The sequence below is a fragment of the Micromys minutus genome (assembly GCF_963924665.1).
Source record: "Micromys minutus genome assembly, chromosome: 4".
Taxonomy (NCBI): Eukaryota; Metazoa; Chordata; class Mammalia; order Rodentia; family Muridae; genus Micromys; species Micromys minutus.
In genome coordinates this window covers 84,863,231-84,886,160 of record NC_137973.1, presented here as the reverse complement: position 1 = coordinate 84,886,160, position 22,930 = coordinate 84,863,231, and the positions used below count along the sequence as shown (strand labels likewise).

Here is a 22,930-nt window from a genome sequence, read left to right as displayed (position 1 = left end):
GCTTTCCTCGGCGTTTGGGGCGGAGGAGGGGACACTGCGGACACCCACAGCCTCTGACCCTCTGGTATGTGACGAGCAGCGCCTGCGGGGCCATGTATTGGAAGAGCGATCAGATGTTTGTGTGTAAACTGGAGGGAAAGGACGTGCCGGAGCTGGCTGTTCCCCGCGAGAAGGTGAGCCAGCCCACGCCGGGCGGGATCCGTTGACTAAGTTTCCGTGAGAAACCAGAGTTGTCCGACTCCTAAGCCAGGTTAGGGAACTACCTGTCACTGCCTCGTCTCCAGACCTGACGATTTTTTTTTTATTACGTAGTAGCGTTAGGTAGTAATGACTGCGTCCCCTCCCCGTGGGCTCATTTAACCTGAGGCAAGGACACTCTAATTTGGGAGACGAAGCCTGGGTCCTAAGACGCTCATGGGGCAATGTGAGTCCTGCTTTTATTCTACGTGACCCGCTCGCTGTTCGCGGCCGTCTGGGGCAGGGGTCGGGAGTCCAGGGGTTTGTCGCCTGGTACCAGACACTAATGGCTGCGCATCGCTGAACGCTGGCTTTTGCCAGCGCACGTGGGGCTTGAGAACCGGCGACAGACCTGAGGACCTTGGTCCTCCAGAGCCTGCCCGCCCTTAGAAAGGGCCACAAGGACAATTTCGTTGGAAATACCAAAGGGGCAAACTGTGCAGCAGGAGGCGAGCCTAAGGGGGGAACCTGGCAAGCTGTCACCTACTCGGGAGGCAAGACCCGTGGGTGCTCTATTTTGTGGTGGAACCCGGTTCCTAGACTGTTGGGGAGTAGGGGTCTGCATCGCCGACGTGGGCAGGGTACTGCTGGCTTCGTGTTGGTGGCACGGATAGAGTTTCTGCCCGGATGCTTTGTGTCCGCGAGGACGCGGCTCGGAAGCTGCTGCGTTGGGAATACCCAGGCGCGCGGTCGCTGGTTCACCTGGGGCTTCCTGATGACAGAGGGAAAGGAGACAAAGGGACGGAAACGCGAGCGGTGTGGGCTGCTGGAATCCGCGGACACACTAGCTCTAAACTAGACTTCTCAGAGAGAATGCATTCGTTTACAGAACAAAACTGAAACTGCGGCCAGGGCTTGGGGGACACTTGAGCGACCAGTCCGTGTGCTCTAAAACATTCTGACCAGCATTGGGTGAGGGGTTTGGTTTTTTTTTTTTTTTTTTTTTTTTTTTTTTTTTTTTAATGGAACAAATTAAATTCAGCTGGATATTTCCATTATGCAGCCCGCTTTTGCACTGGTTAAAAATAATCCTTTAGTAGCTAAAATGTTGACTTACTGAGCACTAAGTGGCAATTCACACCTTAAAGAAACCAGTGTAAATCGCTTACGGTTCTAATTGCTTCAAGTTTACCAAAGAGCTGCTGGCTCCGCTTAATCTGAAGCATTTTCATTCAAATTGTCGGAACAAACACCAGGCTTCTTAAATCCCACTGTAATTAGCTTTCAAGTATCCGATTAAACCTCTTCACCTTTCGGGCTATCCTATTCAAAATGCCCCCCTTTAAAAAATATATGTGTGTCTTGCTCTTTTAATTGCGGTTATTAAAGAAATCAAGTTTCTCTCCCCACCCCCTCCTAAGTCATCTTTTCTTCTCTCTCACTCCACCTCCCCCCACCCCACCCCCGCCCCGTGCCCCCTTTAGCCGGGTGTTCCCCCGCTCCCGGGTGATTGACGTCTAGAAAGCAATGGCTTTGTGCACCGAGGCCGGTTATTAGCTGGGTCCCCCCGGTGGGGGGGCGGGGGCCGGCGCGCCGGGGTGAGCGCGGGGCTCGAGCCCGGAACCGGGGCCACGCAGTCGTCGAGTGGCCCGTGGCGGCGGCGGCCCGGGGAGGCTGCGCGCTGGCCCGCCAGCTGCGCCTGGGCTCAGGTGGCCGCGGTTGCACGCGCCGCCCTCGTGCGCGCCCTTCAAGAGCCCGGTGGGGCCGGGGCTGCGGGACGCCTCGTGCTCGCCACGGGCTCCTGACCCGCGTCTCCCTGCCCTCCCGCTCTCGCGGCGCAGTGCCCCGGGCTCATGTCGGAGGAGTGCGGGCGGCCTGCAGCCCTGGCGGCCGGGAGGACCCGCAAAGGCGCTGGGGAAGAAGGACTGGTGAGTGGGGCGCCGGCCCGAGGGGGGACCCCCAGCTCCCTGGGCAGGGCAGGCTGCGGGGCTGAGGGGCTGCGGGGTGGTGGGGGCTCCCGGGCTCCAGGGGTCCTACAGGTCTGGGAATCCCGCAGAGCGCATGGGGGAGGCTGGGGACAGAGGACAGTCTTTGAGGTGCCCCGGTGGGGAGGTGGGACGAGAAAGGTCAAGTGCTCGCTCGGCTGTTCCTGCAGGTGAATCCCGAGGGAGCCGGGGACGAGGACTCCTGCTCCTCCTCGGCCCCGCTTTCCCCATCGTCCTCGCCCCAGTCCATGGCCTCGGGCTCCGTGTGCCCGCCAGGCAAGTGTGTGTGCAGCAGCTGCGGCCTGGAGATTGTGGACAAATACCTCCTCAAGGTAGGATGGGGGAACCAGGCGAGCCCCGATGGAGCCAAGTGAGGGTCGGTGTGTGTGTGTGTGTGTACACGCGCGCCTCTTCGTGTCAACCAAGGCTCTGTGGACCCTCTGAGCGGATTAGTCCACCACTCTAAGGCCCACAGCGAGTGAGAAGTGTGATAAGGAATCCTAGGATATTTCCCTGTGAACCAGTCTAGGGAGCGTCTGCAGTGTCATCGAGGGTTCCCCTGGGCTGTGCGGAGGACTCTGTAACCAGCAGCAAGAGGGGTTTGGGGATGTGCCACCCATTCTGAAACAGCTACCAGATTTGTTTTTCAAGCCTAGACTTTTAGTTTAAAATCCCGTATTCTGAAAACTGGTCTCTCCTCTCCAAGACACCCGTGCTGTTGTCAGCATAGACTAGTCAGGGTCCGTGTGTCCTTCCCCCTCGAAGTGGCTCCTTCTGTAACTAAAATCACTGTAAAGTGCCTTTAGTTTTGGAGTGTTATCACTGCAGTCAGAGGTTTATTTACTGGTACCTGGAATCCTCCCAAGGCAAAAGTTTATATAAAGCCTTAGAAACCATTTCGGTATGTCCCAGATTTTGCTAAGCACAGCGGTGGTCTGTCCTTGCCAGGGCTTGGGGGAGTAAACAATCTAGCTGTAAAGTTAGTTGCACATATAAGACCCTCAGCTGAAGTGTTTCACGTGGTGGGTTCAGAGTTGACTGTCTTAATTTGGCTTAACTTTCTCTCAGAATATTTCACACGGGGGTGGGGGATTTTGAAGTTGAGATTCTGGAAGACTGCAGTTTGCTGTGTCAGGCAGGATCTTGGTCCCCTGTGTCTTAATCTGAACACATTGGGCTTCCAACTTCAATAGCTTTTGAAAACCACTCTGTAAAACACTGCTTTCCAATATACCAAATTAGTTGCAAACCAGTTCACTTTCTGTACCCCCTCCCCAAGCTTCGGTTTTCAGAAGGATTAATTACAGAGAATAAAAGATCAAAACGCGAATTAGTGGGTTTCTTTAACTTAATGTCAACATTCGAAGCTGCTTTCTGGGTGGAATTGGGAATATCACTTCCTGGAGCCCAGATAAAGCCCAAATCGAGGCTGTGTCTGGTGAAAACATTTTCTAACGTTTATATCTGATTCTGGACCTAACCCGGCTTTCTCTTTAAATCCCACTTCCTGGTTTGGCTCTGTAGAGAAAACAAGCACAAACCATCCACTGAGTCAAAGTAGTTTCCTGTTTTGAACAAGGTTCCCAGTGACTACCAGAATCTGCAGCAGTGTCTCTGAACCGGACTTAAGAAAACTTTAACATTTCACAGCAAAGATGTAGAACACAGTTACACGGTAAATGCACTGTCTGAATTCAGCCACAGACACTAGTGCTGACCTTGTATGATTTTACACATTGCTCACGCGTGTCTTTGTACTGTGTACAAAGAGTGTGTCTCAGTGGTTCTGCAAAGTTCCCTTTTGTAACTGGACAGGAGTCTACCTAGGAAAGTCTTCTACACACAATCATATTCTGCTCGGATTTATAAGCTAAGTAAAATTTCATACCATAGGATCATGTAAGCACTCTGAATTCTCAGCATCCCTCTCCCATGTCTCAAGTACTAACTCCTTACTCTTAAGTTTGAATCTAAACTTCTCACTAGTAAGAAATCTTTAATCCAGTGTAGCTTTGGAGGCTATGAAAAAACACCGTCCTGTGGGGAAGGTCAGGCAGTGTCCCACAAAAGACTCAGCTATGGCTGCTGCCCTTTATAGTCCTGCCCTGACCTAGCCTGGTGTGGAGCCATATTGGATGAATGCTAGCTCAGGGAAGGTTTCCAGAACCTTTCCAGAATCTCTTCTACCTCCCTTACTTCCTCTCAGCTCTCTTCTGTTTTTCTGAAAGAAACTTTGAGGAAAGGTGTCAAGCCAGGCGTGGCTTTTGTAGAGTTAGAGAGAGGCCCCAGTCTCTGTCACAAAGCCTTGCTTTAGAAAGCAAAACAAAAGCCTGGTGTGACTGAAATAAGGCCTCAAGTGGTGGAAGCCCGAGCCCCTTGGACTTCCATATTAACTGGATACAACTTAGGGGAAAGTGAAGAAAATACATCTCTCCTTCCAGGACATATTTATTCTATTTGGTTAATGTCTTTTTATTCTATTTTAATCCAATTAACTATATTTATATAGTAAATAGGTAGTTCTTTTGAAGGAAGATCCAAACTTAAAATTTTCATTAGAAAATAAACATTGCTTTGGGAAGAGGCTCACAACTCATTAGAAAACCCATTGTTTCCTTCAGTGTGTATGTATCTTTCTCCTGTCAGTAAAATACCCTGACTAGTAGTTTGGAAGCACAAACCTAGTTAGCCCTTCTGCTGATCAACACGGTTCAGGAGCTGCACTGCAGACCAGCACAGCTGGACACACATCTATCTCCATTTGGGGGAATGACTGAAGTGTTAGGGGGGGGGAGCACCAGCTTCAGGTAACCTCAGTGGTCATTTGTTTTGTCCCTATATCAAAGACTAGGGTGCCCGGCTTTATTAGAGACTATCCTGTCTTACTACTTGAAGTACAAATAAACATATTTCCTGGGTGCATCTAAAACCACCTATAATTTGGTATCTTCCTTTCTCCAGAGGCTTTATCATTCCTTAGAGCACCAACATCCTCCTCCTGGGCACTTTGTTCTCTGTAGCTGTGTATGTCAGGGGAGGGGAGGGGGGAGGCATTGCATCCTTATGCTCTTACCTTGGGAATTTCTGACCTGTAAGGCAAGTGTATTCATTACCTGCTTTCTCTATCAGGGTGAGCGTTTTACAAATCTTTTGTCTTTGTTGTTCTTACTGATGGGCACACAGGTTTGCCCAAACTGTAGGCCAAAAGGTTTGTCTAGACTTCCATAAACTGCCAGGTTACAGGAAGGATTAGAACAGGGACAAAAACACAACCTGTGTATATGGCCCTAGAATAAATGTTTTTCTCTCAAGGTCTTCCTAGAGAGGAGGGGAGAGAGAAAAGGAATATGAAAGAAAACCCCAATCACTGAAAAGAATAGAAAACCTAAACCAAGCGTGAGTCCTGGCCTAGAGGAGTCAGGAAAAGGCTATGGCCAGGTGCATGCTTATGTCCCAGGGGCTTGGCGGAAAGGAGCGTTCAGAGTGTGTGCCGCGGTGTGGCAGGGCTGACCCTTTGCTTGCCTCCCACCCAGACTCGGTGGCTGGGGCTTGGAAGTTGCTGTGGACTGGCTGCTCACCCTCGCTTTCCCCTTGCAGGTGAATGACTTATGCTGGCATGTCCGCTGTCTTTCCTGCAGCGTCTGCAGAACGGCTCTGGGAAGGCACACCAGCTGCTACATTAAGGATAAAGACATTTTCTGCAAACTCGATTACTTCAGGTATACCGCCAAGTTCTCGCTTTAATAAACACACCCCAAGAAGTTGTTTAAAAAGACTTTTGAAGCGCAGAGCCTTTTGCATATAGTTTGATTACTCAGGGGCAATTATTATATGTTTCAAAACATGTCTTTCTAGGTCAGGACCTAGCTTGGCTGCAGCTTCTCCTCTCCGGTGCTGAGATTGGAGCTTTCAAGCACCAGGAGCAGCCTCTTAATCTGGAGGGCAGGGGTGTATAATCTGTTCCAAAACCAAATCAGTGTTAGTTTGCTTCCTTTAGAAATTGGCTAAATAAAGCTTCATTATTGGATTGTTTTCCCAAACTAGAGGAGGAAAGTTTGGGGTATGAGACTCTTGGAATACGAAATAAAGGATGAGACACTTTTTGGTGGCAGTGCCTCTTGCTTAAAGTCAGTGGTGAAGTGGAATAAAATCATCCTGTGAGAAATGACCCCTGGTAACAAACCTCTAAGGTGCCAGGCGTTTGGATACTGTAGTCGGCTACACCATTATTTGAAGAACAAACTAGCTGTCGTAAACACAACAAACCGAATTACTCTGCCAGAGCTCATGCCTTTATGTTGTGGTCTGTTCTTTGGCTTATGAGACCATATTTGCACAAGGTTTGAAATGTGGCAGTTCTCTCTCGAGGCTGTTTTTAAGTGTCAGGTGTCTCCAGGTTGTACCTCTTTGTGGAGAGTTGTCTGAAAATGATTGTAAGCATTGCTTTAAATGTGGTCCCATCTCTTCTCTATCTGTATTCCTAAAGGAGAAAAAGTTCACTGTAAAATTCTGTCTGGCAGACTTTTCTAGACAGTCCACTAACTACAGTGTTGTTGGGGTTTTAGAAAGTTCTATGGGAGCTCAGCGATTTACACTGAATATGATTGTATGCAGGCCAGAGGGCAGCGTTGGTATACTCAGTCTGTCTTATAAAATTGAGCAGTTTTTAAAATTACCAAAAATGTACAGTTCTCCCCAGAGTTACCCTCCATTTGTTTAGCATTAGTAACAATTGGTCCCTCTTCAACTTACAGTGTATTGATTTTACTTTCTATGTTAAATAAACACCTTTTAAAATTTTTGGTTTTCTTTTAAAAAGGTCATTAAAAAATCCTTTTCTTTAGGGTTTTTTGTTTGTTTTTGTATTTTGGTATATGTTCTGAAGTTCATTTTTAGAATTCATTGCTCCAATTAAATTGGCAATACTTTGAAAATGGTTCCTGAGTGGACACAGGCGGATGTGCTAACCTTGTCCACCAGTGACTGAGTTAGGAGACAGAACAGGGTATCCGGTCACTAAGAGGTCACTAAGATCGGAGTGGGAAAAGTCCCTCTGCTAAGAATGCCTACAGATGTTTCTGGAAGTTTTAGACACCATTTCCACCCTCCTGTGTCAGGCGATGTGGCCATTTGCCGTGGCTGGAAAGTCTCCCCCTTACCCTGGAAGGTCAGGAGTGCAAGTCTATACATTGTCTGGTTTCCAATTTAAATATGTGAGCACTACTTACTGCCCTAGTCATCTCGGGTTGGTTTTGTGTCTGTTTTGTTTCTGGCACTGGAGACTAAGCCCAGTGTGCATTAAGTACACACTGGACCATGAGCTAGACCCTCAACTGGATTTTTGTCGGTCAGTGTTTCTATGTTGGGTTAGCATATTTTTACCCTTTGAGGTTTTCAACCTGGAGTGTGGATGTGTTATGTGCTTGTGAATCTGGAGTCTCTAGAAATCCTATAAATGCCCTAATACTTGACACAATAAAAGGGCGATTGGAACTACTACTTCATGTATTTAAAAAATCCAAAAAGAAAACTTTTGGAAGTTTTGTTTTCAAGAAAGATTTGAATTGGGGCCATGTCTCAACAGCTTCCCACACTGACATTAAGAATTAATTCCTGTTTCACTTTCAAAATACTTAACTACTTAGATAATTCCAATAGAGCATGAAGATGTGTTCATTTGAGGTCAGCCCGATACATTCCTCACCGTGCCTCCTTCCTGTGTACAGACGGTATGGGACACGCTGCTCCCGATGTGGGAGGCACATCCACTCTACTGACTGGGTCCGCAGGGCCAAGGGCAACGTGTATCACTTGGCCTGCTTTGCCTGCTTTTCTTGCAAGAGGCAGCTGTCCACGGGAGAGGAGTTCGCCTTGGTGGAGGAGAAGGTCCTCTGTAGAGTGCACTTTGACTGCATGCTGGACAATCTGAAACGAGAAGTGGAGAATGGTGAGTGGGAACACAAATTCAGTCTTTCAGGATGGAGCTGAGAGGAAACTGACTTCACTCCAGGGCCCTTCTAAGGCACTATTTATACAAGAAACTAGTTAACATTGTTGCCAGTAAAGGACCGCAGCTGCTGATTTGCTTTAGCCAAAGAGTGGCTTCTAGGTTAGTTCCTCACTTTAGCCTGAGGCAGGAGCCTGGACTTTGGGTTTAGCCTTTATTTTCTGTGCATTTGCCTCTGTAAGATGAGCCTTAGATATGTACTTTCACTGCATTCTGGACAGAGTGCGCAAGGGTACCATACTGTCTCTTACAGGCTATTTGCAACAAACTTTAAAAAAAAAGCAACTTGACCAATTTAGAAGACACAACACACATTGCAAAAAGCTAAGGTGTGTGAGGAAACTGACTGTCCAGAAGTGTAGACCCATCTGAGTTGCCAACTGGATCGTTTGTTTTCACAATGCAGGTAACGGGATTAGTGTGGAAGGAGCCCTTCTCACAGAGCAAGATGTCAATCATCCGAAGCCAGCCAAAAGAGCTCGGACCAGCTTCACAGCCGATCAGCTCCAGGTAGATGTGACAATGCATTTGTGAGTTTTGAAGCCTTTTCTCCACAGAGGAAAACAAACCTAAAGAAAAATTAAAAAGTAACCTCTATGCTGCCCCAGAATATTGTTTTCTAAATGGCTGTCCGAGACATTTTTAAAATCTAACTCCGTGAGAGTGTTAATGTATACTTACTGCCTTTAGAGGTCTTGGTATGCAGTCTTGTCAGTAGTTGGTGTCTTTTGATATTAACGTCAAACTGGGAAACGATGTTGGTCTGCTCTGGCTTCCGTGAGCATCAGTCTAAGGCAGACATGTTTGTTGCCTGCAGTGGTAACAGAAGGTGACTGTGTGGAGACTCAGCTGAAAAAGGCAGCACTCAGGGCTGTGGGACTCTGATGTGTTGTCATTTAAGTAAATGATGTGTTGTTTACTGTATAGAATTGTGTGAATTTTGTCTAGGGAAGAACAGAATCTGCCCAGCACAGACAGGAATCTGTGACTGGCTCCAATCCTAAAGGGATTGGGACAGCAATTCCATTCTCTGTGCCCTTGAAAATAAAAGTACTTTCTTATCCTGGCTGTCCTGGGTGTGAGCATTGACTCATTTGTGAAAACTATCAAGAAAAGTACCCCTTGCTTTGAAATTAAGTCTATGTGTGATGCCTCTTTCTGGCTTTTTAAAAATCATATTTTCTAGATGATCAGTGTGTCTGAGGTCTTTGTTTTGTGTTAAGATAAATAATTTACTGCACCTCTTCCAAGAGCTGCTGAGCGTGTTGTATATTTAGCATCAGCTTCAGCTCAGGACTGAAGGACTCATGTCTTGTTAACAAATAAAGGAAAAACTGCTTCTAGTAGTCAGAGAGTGGCCAGCACTTCAGACCTCTACAGTAAAAGATGCTTCAGGAGTGGAATTTAAAACAGTGGTTAGAGGGGTAACCTGGATGTGACCAGTGTTCTGAGAGAATTTGGCAGTGAGTCAGATTCAGAGTATTAAAATCTAGATCCATTAAGGGAAAAAACTCTCCAAGAACACAATTGCTTTTATTAATTAGATATTGAGTCCTTGACCAATGAGTAATATGGGAAAAATAAGAGAATTGAGAGGTTTGGTTTTGCTGGAGCTTTGCTGCTCTGATGTTCCCCAGAGAGCTGAGGAAAATCCCACACATCCTGGTTTGATGTGAATTCTTACCCAAGCTTTGCAGGAACACTCAGTCTGGGCAGGTGGGCTGGGTCAGACATACTCGCTAACAGACAACTATCGGACTGAAAGTTCCTCAGAGACTTGGCTGTGACTTTGACAGTTATAGGCTTCATAATTTGGATGTGAAAATTCCTTATTTAAATTATAACTGTGAAAGTTTAAGTCATGGTAGGTATCTATACAATCTCCTGTGGGAAGATAATTACAGAAAAAAATATGATGATTATTTGTGGAGGTTCATGCAGGCCAAACCCTGTTCATATCTTCAACTCCTCACCCATTCCAACAAGTCCTCAGTGTAGTCAGCCTCTCCAAGGACACAGGAATGGCCCATGAGGTAATCAGCCACTCGAGGGAATAGCAGAGAAAAGACTCAGACAGTCTTGCCCAACCTCTGTCCTTTTTATGTGGTTTTGCCTCCCAGGAGACCATGTGCTTCACCAGAACCCAGCAACACAGAGAAGAGAAATCCTGAATTTTGTAGACAGGCTTACAATAACAGCTTGCATCGTTCACAAAATACTTAAGCCGTGCATTGCTACATAAGAACATGACTCCAATCATAAGCTTAAAAAACTGATCAGAGTGAGTTCTAAAAGTGAAAGCACTGTGCAGTCAGTATTCGCTATCGTAGATCCTACACCCGAGACTGTCCAAACAAACTCGGTGCAAGCCTTGGCTGTTCTAAAGAACAAGAAAGCTAGAATAGCCACAGATTAAAAAAAACAAAAACCAAAACAACAGAAACAAAACTCAAATCATTTACTTTCACCAGATTATCTGATAAACAAGTATGATAATCACCTTGACAAATTGTGTCAATTTGGAGGATACGGAATGTATTCAAGTATTAACTTCAACAAACTAACAAAAAAAAAAAAAAAAAAAAAAAATCACCAGTGAAAACTGAGCTGAGACTGTCCATGAGATCCTTGCTTTGGACAGAGGAGTGTTAACTTGGGGTAACTAAAGAAATCCCCAAAACTCCATTTCAGAGTCTCACAAGAAAAGAGGTTTCCAGACTAGAAGGGAATGGCTACAGATATATCTCAAACATGGGCTACAGATGTATCTCAAACATAAGGATGACACTTAGATTGTGCCAGGGTTGACTCCCAACAGCCAGCCATGTCCGCAAACATGCCAAGGCTGGCTCCTACTCAGTTCTGCTTTTGATACCAGTGTTCAGATGCTGATATACACATTTCCGGCTGTTCTAGATCTTGGCATTAAAGTGATGACGTCATAGAACTTTGCCTTGATCATCCCCAAAGAGCTCTCAATAGGACAGGGAATGGTTCGCAGTAGTTTGAACATTTGCCAGATAGGGAAGCTATGTAGAATTTAAAGATCTTGTCATCTTTTCTGTCCTCTTTTTTTGTCCTCCCTCCCTTTCTCCTTCTCTCTTCCCCTCCCTCCTTCCCTCCCCCCTCTCCCTTCTTCCTTCCTTTCTTTGACTGAATACTTGTACTAACTAAAAGAATAGCTAGTGCCCTATTTTCCATAGACTATTCTATGTTTGAATGGCCAAAGTGAACTTAAGTTTCGTTCCCTTCCTTGATGAACTACCTTTATTAAACATATGTTGGCTCTATTATTAAACTTTTACTTTTAGAGGTACTTCTTTTCTTTTTCTTTTCTTTTAAAACCAGCTCATCAGAAATGACCTTAGGAGCAAATCCCCAAATGCCAGTTCTGCTTTATCTTTGTGAGAAATTAAAGACATGATTAATTCACTTGCCATTTGTCTTTGGGATGTTACCCCCAAGTTAGTCCTCAACCCCCACACACTCACAACTCAACTCAATAGAAAATCAGTCCCTTGTATTAAAGTCTCTTGTATTAAAGCGGTCATGGAGCCCATTTTGCCACATTTTAAAACAAGACCAAGTCTCTCTTCCTTTACAACGAATCCATCCCTGCAGTATTAGATAGCACTTGATTCTAGAAGAGTCCTAACCAGGAAAACTGAAAGGGCTATTTGCAGCCTCTTTCTGGTCTTCTCCACACTTTGCTCATATTGTCAAGGTTCCTCTGTCAGCAACTCTGGAGTACACATTGTATCACAGCAGAGAATGCAGTCTTCCTCCTCCCAGGGAGAGTAATGCAAAAGGGTGCTTCCCCCCAGTCCCCTGGAGCTTTTGCTAGTCCAGAGTGAGGGACTTTGCAAAGTAAGCTGTAGGGTTCCTTCTGACAAGAGGCAGAAAGACCAGCAGGAGCAGTTCCCACTGCCAGCAGGGTGAGGAAGTAGATGCTCACTTCCCACCAGTTCACACCGTTTAGGGCAGGGCCCAGTGTGTGCTCACAGACCAGCACAGCCTGCTGCACACCCCTGTTCTCTGTGAATTATCTTTATCTCATACTCTCCTCAGCTGATTGACTTTAGATCATAAAATTCAAAATTACTCAATTCTCATGAGTCCCTCTTCCAAGAATCCAAAAGCCTTGACCGTTGCTTTTGTTTTTCTTTTCCCGTTATCTTCAATTAGAAATGATTACAGGCATTTCTATATTTTTTGTCTAGGAAATTAAGATCAGAGACTCCCAACCCTCACCATATATGAATGTATACATTCCATAGCACTTGGCATAATGCTATCAATGCAGAATGTCACCTCTGAATCCATAGACTCTGCTAAGGTCTTGTTGAATGGAACTAAAGGATATGTCTCCTTTTAAGATCTCAAGAGGTTGTGTCATTTGGAGTAAACACGACCGAAAACACACACTCACACCAGTGACATCATTGCAGTACATTGTGACCCATCTCTGCAGCTCAGTACTGTTTGTAAATCAACAAAAACTAATATGAGAGCCCCGAGGAGGCTAGAGATAACTGTGGTGAGATTTGAGTACTTTGTTGAGTTCCAGTGCAGGCATATTTTACAAATGGGAAGCCAAGGGAGGGAGAGTCAGAATCTGTGTTTTGGGAGTCCTGAGACTTAATGGAGAAAGGGTAGCATCTCTAACATCTCTATCAATGTAGCTGAGGGGCAGAGTTTTACGTTCTAATGGGTTAATTTTTAAAGATCTGTTTGTGTAATTACAAAGTATGCCTTTTTTACTTGTGTTGGCTGCATTCATTTTCAAGTAGCAAAATACACATCACTGTCTTCTCTGCATGCCTGATCTGTTCTACCATCAAGATGCAAAAGATCAAGCTTTTAACTGTCTTTTCCGAAAACCTATCTGTAAAAACTGCCACAGGTTATGCAAGCACAGTTTGCTCAGGACAATAACCCAGATGCCCAGACCCTCCAGAAACTGGCAGAAAGGACCGGTTTAAGTCGACGTGTCATCCAGGTGAGAACCCCGTAGGCGAGCTCTGCATCTGGTGCTTTCGGTGCGTACGCTGTTCTCTTGTGACAAAACTTCAGAATGCCAGCTCCTACTTTCACTCTGAGTCAATTTTTACAAAACAATTGTTTATGTTACATATGTGAGTGCACTGTAGCTGTCTTCACACACACCAGAAGAGGGCATTGGATCCCATTACAGATGGTTGTGAGCCACCATGTGGTTGCTGGGAACTGAACTCAGGACCTCTGGAAGAGCAGTCAGTGCTCTTAACCACTGAACCATCTCTTGAACCCGAGTCTTTTTTTTTTTTTTTTTTTTTTTTAAAGCTTATGTGGCAAAACTTTCTGGGGAGATACAGCACGCTTGTCTTCTCACTCCAGGTAAGGATCCTCTAAGACACCAAAGTATGGACGCCACCAAGTCTAACTTAGTGAACTAGTGAGGTTTCGGGAGGGGCGTTACTTGCAGAAACAGAACTGACTCAGGACAGCTGCATTATCAGAGTCCACCCCAGCATAGGTACCAGCTCACAGAGCTTGGGACCTGGAGCGCACTGTGCAGCCTGTAGGCAGCTCAGTAGGCTGGAGAACGTCCTTTCCAGTGCCTCATGTGGTCTAAACCTTTTCCAGGAAACTGGGTCAGCTGCTCTCTGCTTCTTCCTGGCTGCTGCTCTGGCCTCAGAATCATCTTTGCAGCTTTGCTTCTGAAAGTGACTCTAAGCTTTTATTGTTTACTCTGACAGGAAGTGGTGGAGGGGAGGGGGGATAGTGAATCTGGTCAGTTTCAGGGACTTCCTGAAGTTATTCTGAGCCATTTGCCTTCCTTCTTAAGGGACTTCCTACAGGACTGGGTGTTTCAAGCTCAGAGGAAACTGTTAAACAGAAGCCTTTCATATGCTTTTCTGGACTAGGCCGCCGCCATTTGTCAGATGACTCTTTGTTCATCTTTCTTCTAGTCACAGAAGTTTTGGATCTTTAGGCTGAGAAATACTGATGACAAATCTGGTTCTAAGCTCTGCTCTCCTCCTTTCTCCTGCCCTCCCCTAATACCCCTCTTTCTCCCCCCTCCTCAACTCCAGGGTGTGAGCTGTTGTCACTAAAGATCCAGGGAGAAAAGGTGACGTGACCAAAAGGGAAGGATGAGGTGTAGCAAACATACTATACTGTAGAGTTCATATATGGAAATTCTGGGATCAAGATTGCAAAAGCCTCTTTGCAGAAGGAAGCCATGATATAGGAGATTGGGGGAGAAAGGACACGTTGGTATAACATGGGAAGAAGTGGAGCCCAGAGCTTTGGTTGTGGTGACCAGAAAGCCAGTGAAGTGGATGGTTGGTTTGCTTGCTTGATTCTTGCTCAGTTTGTCCCTTCTTGGTTTTAGGAGGTTGGACTGCAGTGTGGGCCTATGAAGTCCAGACACATTTTCACTAATTGCACAGGGATAGCAGGTACTGGCTGCCAGCAAGACAAGAAAACAGCCTAGAGATGCCAACAGAGAAGCAGAGGGAAGATCCTTGCTAAATTAGAAACCAAAGCTCAGTTGGCTATTGTGAGGGAAATGCAGTCACTTTTAATTGTGCTAACCTGCAGTGTGGGGGTGACAGCTCCCTGATGCCAGGGCAATGGCTGTGAGAACATCACTTGAGAGAGAAACAGGGCTCACGCCAAAACCCTAATACCTTGACAATGAGTTGGTCTTTAACAAACTCGAGACACAGGTGTGTCTGCACCACAGAGGACCTGAAGAAGGATGACATCAAAGAAGAGACTACATGAGCCAAGACCGCATAGAGAGACCGGGGACATGCAACATAACTTAAAAGAATTGCTGAGTTTCTTTTAAAAACCAAAGGCACTAATCATAACCAGCAGGAAAAAAATCTGGCCAGGAATGGGGGGACTGTGTGTTGTTTGTGAGGCTTGTCCTTGCCCCTTAGGTACTTAGTCTCCAGGGAGCAGAAAGTATTTCAGATGAACAAGTAATCCTGGATTTGCCTGTCCTCCCCAATGCCATCAGCTTCTCTAAAGACTTCAGGCTCTCTGGTGACTTCAGGCCCTCTGGTGACTGTGATACTCTGAGGCTCCCTTGGGAGGCAGGTCCCTACCCTCTGTACAGCTCACACATTCAGAATGCCGTTTACTTTTACAAAAGAACTAGCAAGGGCTCAATCCGCAGAGTGCTTAGAAGATCTGGAAGTGGTGTAGCATGAAGGGCTATATGACCGTGCGAAGGTCAGGACGAGGAGGGAGTCGTGAGGAGTCAGCACCTTCAGGCTTGTATGCATGGCGTCCTGTGAAAGAGTGGACAGAAGGGCTGGCCCAACCCCTGTGAAGTTTCTTCACGTCAAGCTGAATCTACACTGCTGACGCTACTGCAGCCAGTCATGTTTTCTGTGCGTTGCTCGGACCCCAAAGCCTGTATATATTCCAGGCTCTGTATATTCATGGTGGGATGGAAGCAAGAAGTTCAGACTTGTGACTGTTGTGAATCTGGCAAAGGAGATGGGACAGTCTTCCTAGAGTGGTGGTTCTTGTTGAAGGAGTAAGGATGAGAGAGAGAAAGATATCTGCGAGGCTGTCTCGGGCCATTTATTTAGGTCACCGTGTGCAAGTCAGATTGAGTTCTCCAGCGTTAGCACTTAAAGATTATATTTTGGGGTCAGAACTTTTAATATGTGTACCTTGAATTTTAGATGTCTTTGGTGAGATAGCCGGTGGGTCCTGCTATCACAGGTAACACGTGACTTTGGTATCACCTAGGTCTCCACCTAGAAACATCTCCTGCACTTTCTCTAGTCACCTACACACCCCATGAGAGTGATAACTCCCTGATTTGAATTTATGGCTGGCTAAGCACTCAGTCTTTAGTCCTAAGGGACAGTGAATGTCTTTGAAGTCAGGCCAAGCTTTGTTCCCTTTTAAATTCTTTGCAGCTTCTTCCTCTTGTCGCATGCCACAAAGTTCCTACTTACCAGACCTAGGCACAGATGACACCATGGTCTTTCCCTGGCCTGTTCCACCCAGATGCCAAAATGTTCTATTCTAACTTCCTTTTCCTTTATTTGTTTGGAATGATGGTAATCGTGCATATGTGTGTGTGTGTGTGTGTGTGTGTGTGTGTGTGTGTGTATGTGTGTGTGTGTGTGTGTATGTTTTAGATTATATCCAGGGTCTTGCACATGCCAGGCAAGCATCCCACATTCAAGCTACACCCTAGCCTGTGGTACATTGTCTAATAGAATAACTCTGTATGCTGAAGTTGCTTCTCATGACAGACCATCCACTCGGATGCAGATTAGTTTCTGGATATGGTCTGGCACTGAACTCGGGCCTCATATACACAGATCTGGACTCACCAGTCTGGAATTGCTTTATTTCTACAATAGAGGGGACACCAGAGAGGTTGGTACTTTGCTTTTTGTGAGGCCTTACCAGTCGGTGTGTTTGTAGTTTATTCTTCTTAAATGTGACTAGTGTGCTCTTGTTACAGAATTGACCTTAGCTTTCTTCTAAGAGAATACTCCGTGTATTCACCCAGAGAGCCTGAACTCAGCAGGTTAGAAACGGGACTGGATGGTCCAATCAAGAACTTTGTAGAAAGCTGCGAGTTCCCAGTAGGGACTTTAATCATGTGAACAGAGGATTTGAAATGCGTCCAGCAGGTGTCTAAGAAAACAACAGTACTTTCTTTTTAGGTTCTGATTAAAAGATCTTTCCTGTTTTCTGCTTCTTCCAAATGTCAATAGTAAAACTAGAGACATGTTTCTGGAATTCTCAAGGCTTTACCACTTTTAAGGGGTGCTTCTTTAGCATAGGATAAACCTTGAAATCACCAGAGACTTTTAGCTGGGGAGGGGGCTTGTAATAATACTTGTGCTAAACTGCTTATCCAGTCTGTGGACTTCTCAGAAGATTTTGAGGCGGGATCCTTGTATATCCCAAGCTGGCTTCTAGCTTCTCACACAGCCAGAAATGACCTGGAGTCCATGCTCTGCCTGCCTCCTGCTCCCAGACGCTGGGATTACAGGCATCACCACACCCAGCTTCAGTGAGGCCGGGGATGAACCAACCCCATGGCTTTGGGCCTCCCAGCCCCGTCTCCAGCCTTTCGGCAAGCTTGCTCTGAGGAAGGATGGCAGGATGTGTGAGTCAGGCTGCCGCTGGTCAGAAGCTGCTGTGAGATCTCACCATCTACCCTTCTCCCTGGCAGGTGTGGTTTCAGAACTGCAGGGCCCGCCACAAGAAACATGTCAGTCCAAACCACTCCTCCTCCGCCCCGGTCACAGCAGTCCCCTCATCCAGGCTGTCTCCACCCATGTTGGAAGAAATGGCTTATTCTGCCTACGTGCCCCAGGACGGGACGATGCTGACCGCGCTGCACTCGTACATGGATGGTAGGTAGTGCGGCTGGTAACTTCTAACCCGATTATTGGTCTCATTCACATTGTGAAAGATGATCTCCGTCATGGCTGACAAGCATTGCAGGGAGTAGGTACAGCCAACAGTAAAGATTCCAGCTCTCAGTTTAACACTCCACTGTGAATGGAGAAGTGATAAGTCGGCTCTTCAGTGTTCTGTTTTCTGTCTATCTCTGCTTTTGCGGCACCTGCACCGTAACAAGGGCCATCAAACCTGGGTTGGCTGTTTGTGGTTCTTGTTTTATTTTCACTTTATATCCTGCTCACTGCCCCACATCCTGATCACCCCTCCCACATCTCCCCTTCCCCTCTGAGTGGGTGGGAGCCCCTCTCGGTATATCCCCCCTCCCACACTTCAAGTCGCTGAGGCTAGGAGCTTCCTCTCCCACTGAGGCCAGACAAGGCAGCCCAGCTAGAACACATCCCACATACAGGCAACAGCTTTTGGGACAGACCCCATTCCAGCTGTTTGGGACCCACGTGAAGACTGAGGTGCACATCTGCAGCATAAGTGCGGAGAGACTTTGGTTGGTAGTTCAGACTCTGAGAGCCGCAGGGGTCAAGGTCAGTTGACTCTGTTGGTCTTCCTGTGGAGTTCCTGTCCCCGTTGGGGTCTGTAGTCATTCCTCTTATTCTTCTATAAGAATCACTAAGCACTGTCCACTGTTCGGCTGTGGGTGTCCGCATCTGAGTCAGCTGCTGGGTGCAGCCTCTCAGAGGACGTGCTCCTGTCTGCAAGCATAACAGAGAATCTTTTATAGTGTTAGGGACCGGTGCTTGTCCACAGGATGGGTCTCAAGTTAGGAGAGGGGAAGACTGGGGAGGGGGGGGAGACAGGAAGGCGGGTTATTGGTTGCCTGTTCCCTGAGTCTCTGCTCCATCGCCCACCCCTGCTTTTCTGGTAGACAGGGTGCGTTTTGAGTTGAAAGTTTTGTGGGTGGGTTGGTGTCCCTATAACTCCTCTGGGGGTCCTACCTGGCCACAGAAGGCAGCCTCCTTAGGCTCCATATCTTTAATTCTGTGAGTCACAGCTGAGGGCACCCCCATTGGTTTTTTGGAACCTCCCTTATCCCAGGTCTCTGTCCCTTCCTGGAGAGGCGTCCACCTCCCTTCCCTGTCAGTTGCTGATTTCGGTTCTCAAGGCCATCTGGTCATCACACCACCCCTCTCCACACTTGGCCGCAGACTCCCCCCTCCCCTCCCATATGCTTTCCCACCCAGTTCCCTCCCCACATCTGCCCCCCATGACCACTACATTCCCCCTTCCAAGTTAGACTCGGGCATCCTTGCTCCAGCCTCCCTGGGTCTGTGGAGTATAGCATGGGCATCCTGTATTGTGTGGCTAATATCCACTCGTAAGTGAATGCACACCGTGCATGTCCTTTTGGGACTGGGTTACTTCACTCAGGATGGCATTCTTGAGATCCATCCATGGGTTTTGCTGGCAACGTATTTTGTTCCTTTCATTTTGTTTTTGAAAGATTTCCTTTGTTTTTATGTGTGTGGGTGTTGCTCGCACATCTGCACCACATGCATGAAAGGGACATTAGAGTACAGAAGAGGGCATTCCCCCCTGGAACTGTCGTTACAGATGAATGTGAGCCACCATGTGGATGCTGGGAATTGAACCTGGATTCTCTGGAAGAGCAGCCAGTGCACTTAACTGCTGAGCCATCTCCCTAGCCCCCTTTGCTTTGTTTTTAACTGAATCAATATTTAAATAATTTACTTTTCTCTGCTCAGAAAGATTGATATCTTTCTGGACTGGAGGTTTTTGTTTTATGTTGTCTAGCTGAAGTAAGTCAGACATGTATAAAGCACACACAAGGGCTGGGCATGGTGACTTGCCACCGTGAGCACCCTCTGTAAATGGTGCTCAGAGGAAGGAGAGCAGCAGCCTGAAGCCCCTTCAGTCTGTATTCTCTTCTGCCAAAGTTCACCCCGACTTTAAAAGCCTGCTTAATTATTTCTCTCTACAACTCTTTAACATTTATTTATTTACATGTGTATGCAAGTGCATGCACGAGGGGGAGAGAGGTCAGAAAACAGCTTTACTCCTAGGGATCCTGGGATTGAACTCTGTCAGGCTAGGCAGCAGGTTCTCTTACCTGCTAAGCCATTCTGTGAACCACACACTGACTTCCCTTCCCCTCCCCCTTCCCCTCCCACTTCCCTCTATGAGGATAGCCTGATCTACATAGAGCAGTCTGGACCAGCTAAGGTTACATAGTGAGACTCTGTCTCAAAAACTTATTTTAGGTCAACGATGAAGATTTTTTACATTCTAGCTTTTTGACCTTTTGTTTTTAGTATATTTTCTTCCAGTTCATGGAGTTCACAAATTCCCTGTATCTATGAGTTTCAAGCTCATCCACTGGCTTCTTGCTCAGTTGCTGTCCCCAGCTTGAGGCTCTCATCCGTGCTGACACGTCCCCTTGATGCCTTAGTCCTTATGTGAGCAGCTGGATTGCCCGCTCACATGGAGGCTCAGGTTTGAAAGCTCCAGTGTCTGGGCTTTTGCCGCATCTTCTCTGATCTTTCTCCTCTATTGTCAGTCGAGCCAAATCTCACTAGCCAAAACAAAACAAAGCAAACATACAAAAACCAAGAAACAGAAGAGCACTTTACTTCAGTTGTTAGGAAAGAAGAAATAACCTGAGGCTCTGAATGGGCTTCCTGTGGTCCAAGCCAGGTGAAGCCAGCCTGCTTCAGCTTTCACTACTCTTGACTCATGAAGGGCTGTGAGTGTGTGACTTTGTTCTTCCACTGTCCTGCCAGCGTCCCAGCCCAAGAGACATTCCTCATGAGTCCCATTTGTGAACGTCTCTGTCAGGAATAAACCCCCTCCCCTTCTCTTCTCTCTGGCTTGGACTCCCGGGGCACCTCCCGGCTCACAGTCCACTCGCTGTCTGCCTCACCTCTCGGTGCTCTCAAAGGGAGGCTTGGTTTGAAGCAGCAGGGCCCTGGCTGACAGCAGATGTTCACTGTAAGGTTTTTGTTAGAAACAAACAGCCCGAAACAGCACTGTGCCATGAGGTCACGCTGCTGTTGGAACTGTGTATGTCATTTGAACGGCCGAAATGCTACTTGAGACAAACATGTTTACATGACAGCAGAACATGGGGTTTCTCACCTGTAACCCCAGGACCCTGGACACTGAGGCTGAGAAGGACCATAAGTTATAATTTGGGAAGAATGCAGTTAAGTCCTCCTAAGGGGAACCCATGTGTCCCCCACACCGGATACCTGCACACAAAGACAGGCAACATCTTCACACAGCTCATGAACCTTTTTTACTGAAGGGTGAGGGTCGGTAAATGGGACAGGGATGGAGCAGACCGCCATGCCAAGTGTGTACCTCCCCCTGCTAAAGATTTGGTGGTTAAGGATCAACTGGGTGCTTAGTACACTCTCTGCATGAATGAGTTCTGCAGTTGAGATGGGAGAGTGGCTGTGATACCCAGCTATCAGGTAAAACTATCACCCACACTGGAGACCATGACCTTGACATGCTCTTGTATGTTTTCGTCAGTCTCAGTCACCCTAAAGAACTGATGCCTACGTCTCTTTCTGTTTTTTAGCTCACCAACAACTCCTGGACTCCAGCCCTTGCTACCCCATACAATGACCCAGCTGCCAATAAGTCATACCTAATTCCTTCTTTCAGGGATAGAAATGATGGAGGATATAAACTTGTCATTTATTATGTATAAAATACCATTGAGAAGATATTAATGTTAATTTTTTTATTTAACACTCAAAGCATTTCAAACATCCTTTCGCCACCATGTATGTACCTAGAGTTGGCCTGCAAGACACTTTTATTAACTCTTCATTTTGTTTTTTTTTGTAAAACGTATGTTTACAAGAAGAAAACAAGTCAAAACATTTTTTTTTGTATTGTCTGGAAATAGTTGGCTCGAGTGTATGTCTATTAACTTATTTGTCACCAAAAGAGCACTTTGCCTAAGAGGCAGGACTGATCGTGTGCCAAACGTTTACAATCCTTTGTGGAACTGTAGTTTATTGTTAGTTTGTGCCTGTAAGTTATTGTTATAAATATTATCTGTATTTTTTGTCATATACAACTTTATACCTTGAAGCTTGTATCTGTGAATCTGCAACTGAAATTTATTTCGCCAGTGTTTTCTGGACGAGCTGCAGGCCCGTCCATTGTAGCATGCCGCGCACACCCACAGCGGTGTCTGCACCTGGGGAGTTCCAGCTGTAAATAACACTCTAGTTTACGAAGCCTACCATCCTACGTTCATTAAACACTTTGCACCCTTGTGAAAGCTGCAGCCCGATTCTCTTCTGTGTGTATGTCACCAGGAAATTGTTCTTCTTCTTCTTCTTCTTTTTTTTTTTTTTACAAAACTCTTTTCTTTTGAGCTGGGTTATGGGTATGTTTTATTGGGAAACCTATTCGTAGATGACCATTCTTAACAACAAAAACAAGTCCACATGAAAACATCTCATTTGGCCTCTAGTTTAACTTTTAAACTAACTTGTCAAATTAATGCAAACTTAAAGACAGAATGCTATTTAGACTGACTGTTAGAGCATCCTGCTCTAAACATGGAATACAGCCAAACCATATATTTCTTCAGAGTTTTAAAGGAACCAGAAGTATTTGAGTTTGAGTGGAGATCCTAGAAAAAAGGGCTCTTCGTTTGTTCTGCTTTGCTTTCCAAGTAACTGCTTTTCCCCTAACAAACCTCTTGGTTCTAAATTGTAACCCCAGGACTTTACCCTGTGCTTAGGCAATAGATGCTTCTCTCTGATTACAAAGGTGTGCACTGCCACGTAGGGAGAGTGTGACTCTGGGGCTTGCGTGTTTGCTTAGCAGAGCGGTTGCACATCTGGCTGGGGACTGGAAGTAATAGTGAATGAAGTATTTGTAATTCCAAGCCTACTCATCATAAATGCAGCCAGAACGCAGTCACATGGTCACGAGTAACTGGATGGACAGTCTGCCTCACGCAAGAAGCTGCAAAGCCCCGGTGGAAGAAAGGAGGAGCAATTTTTCTTTTCAACCTGCTGTTCTGGTTGTAATCCCTTTGACCAAAGTCCAAATAGCAGAGCTCAAAGTCTCTCTCAGCTATTGGGAGATTGATGTGGATCTCCTCGGGTCTCACTAGCTGACATAGGCAGGGATGGTGGTGATGTCAGCTTTACCTTTCCCAGATGTCTGAGCTCCTGTGGCTCAGCCACTCCCCAGCTGTGTGTGATTGGCATCCTCAGCTGTTAGCCTGGGAGGGGCTCAGAGGCAAGACTTTTCTCTCCACTGCCCTTTCTCTCTGAATCTGTAAGAGTTTGTAAAACCCCTGAGGGTAAGTCTCAAATCT

The 22,930-nt window shown here is 46.4% G+C and overlaps 1 protein-coding gene across 2 annotated transcripts; it reads left to right on the top strand.

The window, feature by feature from the left end:
- Positions 1 to 92: 92 nt before the first annotated feature.
- LHX8 (LIM homeobox 8) lies at positions 93 to 21,236 on the top strand (the record flags this gene model as incomplete). 2 transcript variants are annotated; one of them, XM_080916456.1, is made up of 9 exons in its annotated part: positions 93 to 173; positions 2,019 to 2,105; positions 2,333 to 2,494; positions 5,760 to 5,881; positions 7,889 to 8,109; positions 8,576 to 8,679; positions 13,073 to 13,168; positions 17,375 to 17,562; positions 21,164 to 21,236. In XM_080916456.1, 9 exons carry the CDS (start codon positions 93 to 95, stop codon positions 21,234 to 21,236), a joined length of 1,134 nt encoding a protein of 377 aa, XP_080772582.1. The 2 variants fall into 2 exon arrangements, with proteins under 2 accessions (XP_080772582.1, XP_080772583.1); XM_080916457.1 differs by having other exon boundaries at positions 17,375 to 17,558; positions 21,164 to 21,210.
- Positions 21,237 to 22,930: the final 1,694 nt, after the last annotated feature.